General features: G+C 34.0%; 2 protein-coding genes across 2 annotated transcripts; both read right to left on the bottom strand.

The window, feature by feature from the left end:
- Positions 1–746: 746 nt before the first annotated feature.
- On the bottom strand, positions 747–1,484 carry LOC126704178 (uncharacterized). Its single transcript, XM_050403202.1, has one exon. It carries the CDS (start codon positions 1,482–1,484, stop codon positions 747–749), a length of 738 nt encoding a protein of 245 aa, XP_050259159.1.
- An 11,928-nt stretch (positions 1,485–13,412) lies between these two features.
- On the bottom strand, positions 13,413–14,414 carry LOC126702474 (uncharacterized). The gene has a single exon (XM_050401174.1). It carries the CDS (start codon positions 14,225–14,227, stop codon positions 13,517–13,519), a length of 711 nt encoding a protein of 236 aa, XP_050257131.1. The 5' UTR covers positions 14,228–14,414; the 3' UTR covers positions 13,413–13,516.
- Between the last annotated feature and the right edge of the window lie 845 nt (positions 14,415–15,259).

Below are 15,259 nucleotides of genomic sequence, written 5' to 3' on the forward strand. Positions count from 1 at the left end.
CCTTTTAGTTTTTACTAGTTCTGTTTGCTCCATGTGAAAATTGAAGGAAAATAAACTCAAATCTCAAAACTTATATATCTTTCCTTACATACCTTTGTTTGATTATGTAGAAACGAAAAATTAACTCAAAAATTTTCTGTTTTCTCTTTTAATTGACTAAAGTGAACCCTTTTAACTTCTAATGTAAAGGCTTAGTCGCTGGAATGGACTTTGGCTCGTAAGTCTTCGTGGTGTTCAAACTTAAGGTATCCAGCACCAATTCCTCAATAGTCACATCTATACCTGTCCTCATTACCATTAACTACTTGTATATTATGTCCGCAACAATGGGCATACTTGATGATCCGACCAATCAAGCAACGTTTTGTACAATAACCTATTAACTTTTTTTGTTATATGCAACTACCCAATTAACTTTACTTATGGGTTATACGACTCATTAAATTGGGAGTTATTTTATTTTATTTTGTTTATACATGTGTAGTACTAAAAGATGTCTATCCATGCATTGTATTAATTTATGAAATATTAAGAAAAAATCAACAAATCAAGAAAAGATTAATCTATGAATTTCAAACTCAGTCTCACGATTTCATGATCATCTTGGTACAAAATTTTTCAATCAACGGCTACTATCTTAAAAAACAAACTTCAATAGCAACTAAGAAGATTGGCACAAAACCATATATAACAAAGAAACGAAAATTATCAAGAAATTATTGATGATTAATTTCCAATCTCAACAGTCATGTGGGCATTGGGTATCGGCACAAGGGACAGGAGTGACTCGTCTTCAACCACTTGACGATACATTTTCCGTGATAAACATGTGAACACGGCATGCGAGTGACTTTGGAACCGTTCGGAAACTCTTCCAAGCAGATGCTACATTCTTGAACCGAGCTTGATCCTTGTTGAAATCTAAACTTCTCCAAAGCCCGAACAGAAGACTTAGTCGCCGGAGTGGGTTTAGGCTCATAATTCTCCATGGACTCCAAAATTACTGTATCAAGCTCCTCATCCACATGAGATGAGTACTGAGGCATCACCATCACCCTCTTTACCGTGAACGTGTTCAACAAGTCCACAAAAATTGGCATCCTTGAAGTCCCGGCAGATAATGCAATAGTTGCTATTAGTCGTAACACGGTACTGTGAAATTCCTCTGGGATGTTGAGGCCGCGAAACAAAGAACACAAGACAGCACCATTATCATGCAACATCAACTCATGTTTGGTCAGAGAGAACGAATTTCTCAGAACTGGTGACGCTTCTTCGAAAGTCAGTGGTGCTTCGCTGTAGCCGACGTAGTTCTCCGTTCGCTTCACCTTTTGCACACGAAATTGGACGAAGAAAACATCAAACCGGCAGTCCAACGTCGTTTGAAGTAGTGGTGGCACGTCCCCGAATTGGCTTGGCTGCCATACCCGGATATCATAAGCTTCGTTGCAGAAGGGACTGGTTACTGAATGTGATTGAGACATGGTTTGAAAGTGATTACTAGGAAGTAGGAACGAACGAAATTGGGAAACAAAAAAGAGAATTGCTAATACCAAGGCTGTGTATGTTTATATAGCTGCGTGTTGGGACTTGCCGACTTGGGTTACCGAATTGGTTGCGGAATAGAGTTTCCATATTCCTAATAGGTCTAGGAAAGAAAATTTTGTAAACTGTTTTTTATTTTATTTTTAAAAATTTAGGAAACAAATGAAATTAATGAATACTTAAACTAAGTACTTAACAGTTTCTTGAAAACTTTCTCTACTTTTTCTTTGTGTGTATTAAAATAGTTAGTATTAAAAAAAAAAAAAAAGGAAATGCTAACGAATGTCTTTAGGACACCGGTTAAGAATCCAGTTAAAGAAAGTTTTTATGGGAAAAGGAAAAAAATAATTAATGTTTTGACAGCTTTTTTAATTTCTCATAAAAGTGATGTTAAAATTTTCTTAAAATGAATTGTTAACGAGTATCGGCACTTGTTAGCATGAACCAAAAAAGAAAAAGAAAAAAAAAGTACTTAACAGTAAACATAGCCCCACACAAAAATAATTTAAAAAAAAAGAGTATTTTTTTTTTTGTTAATTCTTTTTCTATTAATTCTTTATTGAAGAAAAGTATAACATCTCCTATATTCCAACCATAAAATTCTTAAACTCTTGGTCAAATCCTTTAAAAGGCAAGTGGGTTAGATTTTATTTCAACGGCAATTATTTTTTTAAAAATTATTGATTATCATCATTAAATATATTTTTAAAAAATATTGATGATAAGATAAAATTTAATTCACTTAAAATAAATGAATAATATTTTAAGTACCAAATTAGTTTAACACACATATAAAAAATTACTTTAACAAAAACAATGTTGTGTTAAATAAAATTGACTCTGGTTAATTAATTCAATTACCCAAATTGATTAAAAAAGTCAAATTACATGTAAATCGTGGAGCCATCAACAAATTATCAAATAAACTAAATGCAGCGGAAATTAAATTAATAGAGTAATTTATTGACGAATAGGGAGAACCTCTCGGTAGGCAAAAATCTCACTGAGGGAAATTCAAGTCACCACTCATAAGAATCTACTAATCAATAATCAAGCGGTTATAAGTATGAAAAATTTTACCACTACCCTAACTTATCTCAAAATACCAACCTACATATTTGCTATAATACCCAATTGAACTTGATCTTGTAGTAAACTTTTTCACTTTGCACAAATCTTCAATTTGTGACTAACTCCTTTACCTGGATCCTAGTATGCGATTAACTCTAACAACTTGATTGTTCGTTGTTGGCTGCAAAGTTCTTCACTTTATAAATAATGAAGATCATGAAACATTTGGTTACAAAACCCTAAGGCATATAAATGCAATAGTTTCTCACAAATTATATGGGTTATGGATCTCTTTTCCACATTTGATGACTTTTAAAATAAGCCTTTTATATTATTAGGGTTGTAGAGAGAGAAACCCTAATTATTCAAGTCATCATGGGCCGAATTTCAGATCTGAGAATTTTGAAATCGTAATTATCGATAGATCAAGCTTGTGTCTAGCTTCTTCATTAATCCTCGATAGCAACTAGAGTCGAGCTAGTGTTGAGCTTTACTGAAACAACCTTTTTTTTTTTTTTTTCTTTCACTTGTTTCTTAGATCAAACTTCATGTCTTTAATGATACCACTTGATATATTTAAACAACATACTTTTTGATACATTAAACCTTACTTAAATCTATCTAATTACAAGTAAAATGTGCGTTTTGTCAAAGGATTAGCCAATTACATAGAAAATATGACCCTAACAACAACAACAACAAAAACAACAACAAACAAACTCTTGGTCTCAAAATTTTTAAGTCAACTATTGATCTTCAGTAAATTAATTAGGGTTGACTATTTTTTATATTTATATATATATCCCCATTTTATTATATCTAGAGTCATTCTCTCTATTAATCCCTTAATTGATTTTTTTTTATTACTTTTAATAATGTGATTTTTGGTATTCCTATTTTTTTTTTTTTTTCGCTTCCTCAACTTAGATCAACTCACTTTTTCTTACTAGTGTATTAGTTGCTCTCCATTGAACATGACTAAACCATCTTAAGTGACTTTCCCTCATCTTTTCATTAATAAGCACTACTCGTATGACTCTATCTTTAAGTGAATTTCTTTATTTTGAATTTTACATTTCTGTGTATTTCTATTTATCTATCTTAATATTTTCATTTTAGCTACACTCATTTTATAGATATGTAATTTCTTAACAGCCTAATGTTTGGTATATAGCACAGAGCATGCTAAATAAAAAATAATTTTTTTATAAGGGTTAAAAAGAGTTAATTTAAAATCTTTAATAAAGCTATAATCATGATAAAAATTTACCCCAATTGTACAATACCCTTTTTAACTTCTAGAGTTTCATCTTAAGAAAATTAATCTAATACTACAAGTTTTACCACATATTTTCTCACAATTATTTTATGTGGAAGACTATGACTGGTTGTTTCACTTTCATATGATTCCACTATTTTTTTCTCTACCACTCATAGTTTGCCATATTAGAGCTATCTTACACGGCAAATTGTCACCATTTACATGAACCCACAATTTTTTCTCTATTGCTCACTGTACCGTTTTGTGGCAAAGTGTGTGGTACTATCATCATTGATATTATAAAATAGTACAACACTACAATCTATACAAATCATGAATATTTTCTTTCTTGTTTTTTTTTTCCTTGTCTATAATATTCCATTTGTAGCTCACACATAATTGTGCCTTCTTCTTTGTTTCTTTAATTTCTTTATTCAAAACCCTAACTTCAATCTCCTCCAAAATACTAGAGTTTTATTTTCTCCAAATTTGCTAAGAGAAACGATCCAAAATGGACCATCAATATCACCAACAACAACAACAACAATGGCGTCCCATGCCAATCCCGTACTCAAATTTAGGGCTGTCTAGTGACCCGTGATATCTGACCCGCCCGACCATATTCGCCCGACCCGAAGGTCCACGGGTGAATCCGAGTGCATGTACGGATTGGTTACGGTTGTTGTTTTAAGAGGAACCGATTATTTGGTTCAGGTTTTGGGTTACACAATAAAAAATCCGAATAACTCGACCCGACCGAATATTTGGTAAAATAAAGTAATAAACTACTCTCCACAGTCCACTCAGTCTGATATAAGTCATGTCATGAGCTGGTTAGTGGGTAACGTGCTGAACTGCTGATCAACCATTTTCGGGCACAACTTCCCAATTTCAAATCCAACCATTAAAACTTTTTTTTTTTTAAGAAACAGCTGTTTAAAATCAACGGTTATAATACTACTCTACAGCAGTACAGCCCCCTAGCATAGCACAGAGAGTCAGAGACATCATATCACAATTATCACTTAAACTCTACAACCCTAACAATTACAAATCAACGGTTAAAATTAAACTAATATCACAATCTAACGGTCACAATTAAAGGTGAAATATTTGATTAGATATCGCAATGACTCAATCTTAATCTCATATCCCAACTCTTTCTCTCACTCTTCAGTCTTCACTGAATTAAGATCAAGTGATCAACATGTCATCAACGGCCGCAATCTCTCTTCAGTCTTCACCTAATCACTCTCTCACCAAATCCACGGCCTCAGCTCAGAGCTCACTCTCTCTCTCTCTCTCTCTAATCGCAACCTCATATCTCTCACTCTCAGACACAGGCTCAAAGTAACGTTCTCTGTATCTCTCTCTCTCTCTCTCTCTCTCTCTCTCTCTCTCTCTCTATCTCAATCTCAAATCCTCAAAACCTGAAATCTCTTCACCAAATCCTCTAGTCTCACACAAATGCTCTCTGTCTCTCACTCTCTAATCTCTGCAGTCCCTTCACCAATTTCATACGAAATCTCAAATCTTCATCATTTCAATTTTCATCAGTCTTCAATCTTCACTCTTTAAAAGCTTTCATCTTCGGTCTTCTCACCAATGAACATACCACACTCTCAAACTCTCAGTTCTCACTTTGCCTCTCTTTACTCCAAGGTCCAAACCCTAGCTTCTCACTACAAGTTCTTCACACCTAGCCGCCGCCGCTGCCACCACCACCAGTAGCCACTCCTCTCCCTGCCGCCGATCATATGGGTTGAACCTAGGGTATGTGTTCTCCTTTTCTCATCTCTCTTTTTTTCAGTCTCTCATTGATTATATATGTTATGAAAATCTACTGTTAAAATCAAATAAACCCTAAGTTTTATAATTTGAAACCCTAACTAGAAATAGTTGAAACCTTAACCATTTACTTTTGTTCTTTGTTCTTTGTTCAGTAACTTCAGTTGTTTGATTAATTTTGTTCCTATTTAAATTTTATTCAGGAATTGAAAGTTGTACATGTGGGGTTTTCAGTCTTCAAACTTGAAATTAACACCCACGGTTTTTTAAGGTATGATTTTTGTTTCCCTTTGTTTTTTGTGTTCAAAGTTGGGATTTTGTTCTTTTTTTGTTAGAGACGTAGAGTTGATGCATGTAACTTAAGCTGTTGTGGATGTGTTCAATGTTTCAGCTTTTATTATTTAGTAAAATTTATACTATTAAAAATCAAATAAACTCCCAAGTTTTTTGTTCTTTGTTTATTTGTTTGATTAATTCTGTTCCTATTTTAATTTTACTCAGGAATTGAAAGTTGTCCAAGTGGGGTTTTCAGTCTTCAAATTCATAACTCCAACACCCCTAGTTTCTTTAAGGTATGATTTTTGTTTCCCTTTGTGTTTTGTGTTAAAAGTTGGGATTTTGTTCTTTTTTTTTTGTTAGAGTTTTATGTAGAATGTTGTTATCTAGATTCAAGCATCAAAGATTTTCCTTTTTGGTTTGTTTGATTATTATTATTAATTGTTAGTTTGCTAATTTCTATGTTTGATTTTTTAGGTCATAGATTCCTCCACTAATGCTCCCTTTGTTTCTACACAAGCGGATGGTGCTACTGCCACCCAAGCGGATGGTGCTACTGCCACTGCCACTGCCACCCAAGAGGCTGCTGCTGCAACCCAAACTGAAGCTATTGATGGTGAGTTGCCCCTAGTTCCACCTAGTGTAGTGAGTAAGACTGGTACTGGTAGTGGTAGGAAAAAGTCTTTAGCTTGGAATCATTTTGAAAAAGTAAAGGTAGACAAGGGTGTCACTATGGCTGTATGTAATTATTGTAAAAAATATCTGTCTGATAGTAAGAGTTGTGGTACTAGTAATTTGTTAGCTCATGTGACAATCTGTCCTAAGAACCCTAATAAAGAAGATAAAGGGCAGAAAACCTTAGCTTTTGAACCCAAAAATGATGGAGATGAAGGGTTCGAACTTGTGTCAACAACTTTTTCTGTTGAGGCTTCTAGAAAGGCACTCGCTGAAATGATAATAATTGATGAGTTGCCTTTTAGGTGTGTTGAGGGTTATGGGTTTAAGAAATATGTAACTACCTTACAACCTAAGTTTCGTCTAAAAGATATTCCATCTTGACAAACTGTGGCTAGAGATGTGATTGGAATTTATAATAGTGAGAGAGAGAAGCTAAGGAAATCCTTGAAGGGTTGTAGGGTGTGTCTTACTACGGACACATGGACTTCTCTACAAAATTTGAATTATATGTGTCTCACATGTCACTTTATTGATGATGCTTGGAAGTTGCATAAGAGAATTTTAAATTTTTGTCAAGTTGAAGATCATAAGGGGGAGACTATAGATAGAAAGATTGAGATGTCTTTGCGTGAGTGGGGTATTGATGGCATATTCACTTTGACAGTGGATAATGCTAGTTCCAATTTAACCACAATTAAATTTTTACAAAGGGTAACAAAAGATTGGAATGGGACAGTTTTAGGAAATGAGCTAATGCACATGAGGTGTTGTGCCCATATCCTAAATCTCATTGTTGGGGAGGGTTTGAAAGAAATTGATGCATCTGTTGCTAGGGTGCGTGAAGCTGTGAGGTATGTGAAGTCCTCGCCCAATAGAAATCAAACCTTTAGGAATTTTATGGAGAGGGTAGGTATGGAGTCCAAGAGTCTTCTTTGTCTAGATGTATCTACTAGGTGGAACTCAACTTACCTTATATTAGAAACTGCTGAAAAATTCGAGAAAGTATTCCTTAGGATGGACTTTGAAGATGATGGTTATTCATCATATTTTAGGAGCAAGGAAGATAATGGTGGTTTGGGATCTCCTTGTATGAGTGATTTCCAAAATTGTAGGGCATTTGTGACTTTCTTGAGGTTTTTTTACAATGCAACAAAGAAGTTCTCTGGCTCTTTGTATGTGACCTCAAATGCCTTTTTTGATGAGATCTTTGTTATTTAAGAGAGTATTTCTCATTTAGTTAAATCCAAAAACACCCTCTTGAAAAACACAGCCACAAACATGCAAACTAAATTTGAGAAGTACTGGGGGGAAGGTGATAAAATTAATCCTCTTTTGTATGTGGCTGTGGTTCTTGATCCACCAAAAAAATTGAGGTTTTTGAAGTTCTCTTTTTCTGAAATTTATGGGAATGAAGTGGGGAATGTGATGGTTGATAAGGTGAAAGCTCTTTTGATGAAGTTGTATACTTTTTTCTGTTCTGTTAATTCCACAAATGTGCAAGAACCAAGTGGGGGTGAGAGGACACCAATGGTAGGTGATGCAAGTGATCCATATGTGATGGTTCACTCTCGATATGAGCTTTTCTTAGAAGTTGAGCAATCTATAGGTTGTAGTAATGAGGTTGACAAGTATTTAGCTGAAAATTATGATGGTAGAAGGGATGTGAATTTTGAGGTGTTGGGGTGGTGGAAGGACAATTCTAGTAAGTACCCAATGTTGTCCAAAGTGGCTAAGGATGTGCTGGCTGTACCAGTTTCGACTGTTGCATCTGAGTCAGCATTCAGCACCGGAGGCCGTATTGTTGATCCATTTCGAAGTTCTCTCTCTCCTCTCATGGTTCAAAACCCTGTATGTGTATAAAATTGGCTTCAAGCCACAGTACCAATTTCTCATCGCCAATCAAGGGATGAGGTTGAGGCATTGGAGGAGGAATTTCATGATTTAGGTAATATGTTTAAATTCTAGAACCTATAGTCTATGTCTCATGTTCAAACAAAATTTAATATGTTGTATTTATCTCCTTTTCTTTTCTAGTTTTGAATCAATAGTCATCATCAAGTGCATCAGCAAGTACCAGCTCCAAATTGGGTTCTAGCTCAGGCAAACGACCCATAATTAGTGTTGAAGATTGATAACTGACTTGGTATGTTACTGCCTTTGGCCTCTTACTGTTATAAGCTTGCTGGCTTGCTGGCCTTTATATTTGGTCTTGTATTTGGTAGTAATGTATTATTTGTTAAATATTTTTTTGTCTTTTGTAGGCGAAATCACTTATTTTGTAAAGGAGGCAGAACCTTTTGGGAACATTTTGGAAGCTTTTTTGTAAATTGCTTTTCTAACGATACTAGTCTTAATGCTTATAGGAAAGAAATCCTAGAAATCATATAGGTTTTCTTTTCTATTAGTTATAAGCTTGAGAATTTGTCATTTAATGTTTTGGGAAAAGCTATTTTTTTGGAAATACCTGTGGTATTTTATAATTTGTAATTAATTATATTGCTAGGAACATTGTATAGCCAGCAAGGTTGCTGCCTTATGATTTACTGCCTTGTGGAAACATTGATTTTATTGCCTTCTTATAATTAATCACTTGTTGTGTGGTTGTTGGAATGGAAATACACGTTTTGTGTATTGTATTGCTATTTTGTCCAAGTTATTTGTTGTGGTAATTTTTGGGTAGTCAATGTGGCTGTTTAACAAGTCACAGGTGGTGAAAATAGGATTTTGTGTGTTACTTGTGTTGTGCTCTTTGTTTAGGTTTTACAATATATATTGATGAGTTTAGTTTTTGTAGTCCATGTGTGGATACTGAACGGATGTTGTAAAAATAGGTTTATTTTGTGTTGTTGTCGGGTATTTTGTTCATGATATTTAATGCTTAACAGGTGGTAGAAATTAGCTTATTTTGTGACCTTTGGTGAGGTTATTTTTCCAAGAAGTTTTTGTTCTGAAGGCCCAATATATTTGGAAGTGAAGTTGCTTAATTTAAGTTTAGTTGAAAGCCCCATTTTTTTAAAAAAATTAGGGAAAACGGAGGCCCAATCTGTTTTATATGGAAAGTTCAAAAATTATGACACCCAAATAATTTTTAAAACTGCCAACTCCTTAATTTGGGCTAAAAGGGCTGATAAAATTTTACTAACAAAAATTTCATAGAAGTTCAAAAACTGGGCCCATATTAATGGCCCAACCCGCCTAACCGACAACTCCGACCCGCCCATCCAGTGACTCGAAGCACCGGATCTAACCTGACTATTCGGTCGAATACGAGTCTAAGATCCATCCACCCGATTCAAAAGGGTCGAGTTCGGTTCAGGCCCAAACCCAAACCGACCCGACCCGTGGACATGCCTACTCAAATTCTCACTTTTTATTTTGCTCTCCTTTCAATCAAATTCAAAACCCTAGAACCCATTTGACCCGCACGTTTGCCCCATCCAATGTGGCATAGAGACCCTAGCTTAGCTAGAGAACCCTATAATCAATTACAGCAGTCTTATAGTAATGGATTCACAAATGGTGGTTTGATAAGAACTCTAAGAGACCTAGGGTTGATGATATACAAATTAATAATCAAAATTCAGTTTGGAAACAAATGAAATTAATGAATACTTCTAAACTAAGTATTTAATACCCACGCATACCTTTAGTGTGATGGTCACTACTCGTATATATATATATATATATATATATATATATATATATATATATATATCCCCATTTTATTATGTCTAGAGTCATTCTCTCTGTTACTCCTTTAATTGATATGTTATTTTTTTTTATTACTTTTAAAAATGTGATTTTTGTTATTCCTCTATCTTTTTTTGTTTCCTCAACTTAGATCAACTCACTCTTTCTTATTAGTGTATTAGTTGCTCTTCCTTGAACATGATTGAACCATTTTAAGTGACTTTCCCTCATATTTTCATTAAAAAGCACTACTCATATGACTCTATCTTTAAGTGAATTTCTTTATTTCGAATCTTACATTTCCATGTATTTCTATTTATCCATCTTAACATTTTCAATTTAGCTACACTCATTTTATAAATATTTAGTTTCTTAATAGCCTAACATTTGGTAGCACTGAGCATGCTAAATTAAAAAAAAAAAAAAAATTATAAGGGTTAAAAAGAGTCAATTTAAAATCTTTAATAAAACTATAATCATGATAAAAATTTACCCCAATTGTACAATACCCCTTTTAACTTCTAGAGTTTCATCTTAAGAAAATTAATCAAATACTACAATTTTTACCACGCATTTTCTCACAATTATTTTATGTAGATGACTGTGACTGGTTGTCTCATTTTCATATGAATCAACAATTTTTTCTCTACCACTCATAGTTTGTTACATCAGAGTTATCTTACGTGACAAATTGTCACCATTTACGCAAACCCACAATTTTTCTCTATTGCCCATCATACCATATTGTGGCAAAATGTTTGGTACTATCATCATTGATATTATAAAAAACAGTACAGCATAACAATCTATACAAAGCATGAATATTTTTCTTTCTCGGGTTTGCCCCATCCACTGTGGCATAGAGACCCTAGCTTAGCTAGAGAACCCTACAATCAATTACAACAGTCTTACAGTAATGTAGACATGGCAAAACGGGTCAGAATTTTCTGACCCGACCCGACCCGACCCGAAAAATACCCGACCCGAACCCGATTTTTTTGACCCGAAGCAAAAACGGGTTGACCCGTGACCCGACCCGTGTTTTTTGCGGGTCAACCCGACCCGACCCGACCCGCGACCCGACCCGAACCCGAACCATTTTTTTAAAACTTTTTTTTTTTTGGTAAAAAAATAGTGAAATTAAGACAATATTGGTTTAATTGTTTATTGTGAGCTTTAAGGAAACAATTGATACATTTACATAACTACATGCAAATTAATTGAAAAATAAATGGTTGAGCATTCTGTAATGAGTAAAGATTTTTAGATATCAAATAACAAAGTACATGTCAAGATAATCTGGTTACAGTAAAGTTAAAAACAGATTTAAAATTGTAGATATGTGTGAGACACATTCACAAGTATGAAAATAGTAAAGCCAAAGTATCAAATTAGCATAAATTATGAATGCTTAGATCTATTTTTTAACAATTTATGTTCAAAATAAACGGTTTTTCAAAATAAATTATGATATTTCCTAGAGTGTGTGCTGCTTAACAATGATATGATCTTCATAAAAGAGACTATGTGTAAATAAGTAAGCAATCAAACTTTAATGTATATCTCAAATTGAAATAGAGTGTCAACCACAATTGATAATAGATTATAAAATTAAATTTTAAAATTGTAACTTTCTTATATGTTTTTATTCTTTATCAAATGAGTTATCCAATAAGTCATTTGTAATTATTTTTTTTGGAATGTTGATAATGTGTAAAAATAAAACTTGTATATTTGTTTTACTTATCTTTGTGTTGTTTTGTTTTAGATAGCAATGTTAGGATTTGTATAATTTTAAAATTATTGAATAAGTATTAATAAATTTAACTGAGTTTATTCTTGATATAAGTAGTGAATTCAAAATAATGCATTTTACATCAAGTAATATGTTGCATAACTATCCAAATGGCAAATACATATTGTTTTCTTTATAAAAAAAATATAAAAATAAAAAAAATAAAAAATAAAAAATTTCATGTGAAAAATACGGGTCAACCCGACCCGACCCGCAACCCGATTGACCCGAACCCGTTTTCAACCCGCTTAAAATGACCCGTTTTTGACCCGTGACCCGTTTGACCCGTAACCCGATTGACCCGACCCGAACCCGACCCGACCCGCCCGTTTTGCCATGTCTACAGTAATGGATTCACAAATGGCGGCTTGATGATATACAAATTAATAATCAAAATTCTGTTTGGGTTTCTTTTGAAACTGATGGTGAGCTCACTTGTATTTGTGGGTTTTGAATTCCAACCCATGTAGCAAAGAGAATATAGGCCGAACATAAATGGGCTAAGAATTATTTGAGTCCATTATTTTTTACCCAATAATTATTTATATTTTTCCAACCCAATAAAATAACACAAAGGCCGAAAAATAGCCCTCAACGCCAAATATACTTCCAACAGAGGCGAATGAGTATCTAAATGAATTCAAATTGCCTATGGGGCCATTAAGTCCAAGGTCAGCTCGATAAACATAGTTGGCAACCAGTAACTTAATTTGCCTTGGTACAAAGTGAATTTTTGAGGGTGCAATTTTTAAAGAGTACTCAACAGGCTCGGGGATACTAGTTAGAGATGAGAGAGTAATTCTTTCTAGCCATGAGTGCATGCACAAGGGCTAAGAAAACAGGATCCTCTTGAAGATGAATTAACATTAGAGACATTATTTTGGAAGGTGACTCATTGTAAATATTTATGATGCTTCAGTCCAAGTGCCCATGGTTAGGGGCACTTGGTTTAAGAAGCTAAATAAAGATTACATTATTTTTGGTCTTGGAAAACCTGTAACACAAGATGCGAAGCAAACCGGGCAGCCCATACATTAGCTAGGCATTCTCGGTATGTTTTTTTTTTTTTTTTTTTTTTTTTTTTTTAATTTAAATTGCTTAATTCTTAAATCCGAACCCAAAGATTAAAGGTTCAATTCCAATTATGTATATTCAAAAGAATGAATGTTCTTAAAGCTCTCTAACTAGGTAATTAAGTAAAAAGAAGCAACTAAAATAGAAATTTTGAAATTGCAATCTCACCAAAAAAAAAGGGGACAATTAATCAAGAAAAGATTAGTCTAAGAGTTTTGAACTCACTCTCACGATTTCAAGATCTTGGTACAAAATTTTTCATAACGGCTACTATTAAAAAAATACAAACTTCAATTAACAACTAATCTATACAAAGAAACAACATTGACCCAAAAGCTCTATGAGGCATAATGTGGCATTGGGTATCGGCACAAAGGACAGAAGTGACTCGTCTGCAACCACTTGGCGATACAGTTTCCGTGATAAACATGTGAACACGGCATGCGAGTGACTACGAAACCTGTACGAAACTCTTCCAAGCAGATGCTACATTCTTGAATCGAGTTTGAACTCGGCTGATACATAATCTTCTCCAAAGCCTCAACAGAAGATTTAGTCGCTGGAATGGACTTAGGCTCATAAGTCTCCATGGAGTCCAAAATTATGGTATCGTAATATTCGCGCACCAGATCCACAATATGCACCACTATTTCCATCAAGTACACGTGTATTATGTCCACAACAATGGGCATCGTTGATGTCCCGGCCAATCCAACAATTTGTCGAATCATAGTACCATGATCTTCCACTGGGATCTCGAACTTTCTAAGCAAAGAGCACAAGCAACCACCATTGATATCTTGCGACATCACTTCACGTTTGGAAAGAAATACCAATTCAGTATAGGATTTAGTGTCTTCGTAGGAAGACACTGGTTCTTGGCTGTTGCCGATGTAGTTCTTCCGCTGATCTACCTTAGTAATGTGAAATTCGATGAGGAAGACATTGGACTTGTCGTCCACCTCAATCTGAGGCTGTTGCTGGTTGGTGGGTTGGCCTGGCCTCTGCCATATCTGGAAACCATAAGTTCTGGAGAAGTTGAGAGGCATGGTTGAATGTTTACTTGGAAAGCAACGAGCAACAGGGAAAGACAACGTATATAAGAGGATGCTAATATGGTAACAATTTCAAGAAATTGCGAGAGAAACTGAGAGTTTTTGATTGAGATTTGAGACCCAACCTATGCCTATGCAAGTAGTATATATGGCCTTGTTGGGGAAACCGACTAGAGTTCCAATTTCCAAATCCTCCTCGGAGACCAATTAAGTTACCAACACATTTTTATAACTTTATGCTTTAGGAAATAACAAAAATTAAAAACCACAACAATATATTTCCTATGTCTACTAGGTTTAGGAAACCAATAAATATACTGTCTTTGTTTTCTAAAAACAAAAAAGGGAAACCAATTAATATTTTTAAACTTTTCTTAAAAAAATAAAACACCCCAATTTACGCTTATAATCAGCCTACTATTAATTATCACCTACACCGCCACACCTAATTCCCCCACCCCCCCCCCCCCCCCCCCCCTCCCCTTTTTATGGAATAGAAAGGTATAATTAGATCCTAGCTCTTAAAAATGTCTATTTATTTAAAAATATTTTATCTAGATTTTATATTATTCTAAATTTATTTTATATGTACTTGTAAATATGTGTTAGATAGATCAGTGCAACTTGACACTAGATTCAAGCTAAGTCCTTTAATTTTAAAATAAATGATTTGGAATTATAATAAACATCAATATATATCCTTAAAAAAAGGTTGATATCATCATTTTAATATTTTTTTTTTAAGAGAGATGCTACGTCTATAACATTTTTACAACAAATCACAAGTGGTTAGCTGTTATTGGTTCAAATTTCAAACTAACGCTAAGATTACTTTTTTACCCCAACAATAATAACTAGTAACAACTTGCCACTTAGGACTTGTTGTAAAAATATTGTAAACATATCATTTCTCTTTTTTTAAATATTAATAATGAAACGAAATTTAATAAAAAGCCTCCGAACATGCAATGAAGTTTTTTATTTTTTATTTTGAGTTTAATATGATTTTTCAATTTGAATTTATTT

This window comes from Quercus robur, chromosome 10, assembly GCF_932294415.1.
Source record: "Quercus robur chromosome 10, dhQueRobu3.1, whole genome shotgun sequence".
Classification (NCBI taxonomy): Eukaryota; Viridiplantae; Streptophyta; class Magnoliopsida; order Fagales; family Fagaceae; genus Quercus; species Quercus robur.

Bases quoted from the DNA above. Each gene is read 5' to 3' on its own strand.
- LOC126704178 (XM_050403202.1), bottom strand. From the start codon at position 1,484: ATGTCTCAATCACATTCAGTAACCAGTCCCTTCTGCAACGAAGCTTAT.
- LOC126702474 (XM_050401174.1), bottom strand. From the start codon at position 14,227: ATGCCTCTCAACTTCTCCAGAACTTATGGTTTCCAGATATGGCAGAGG.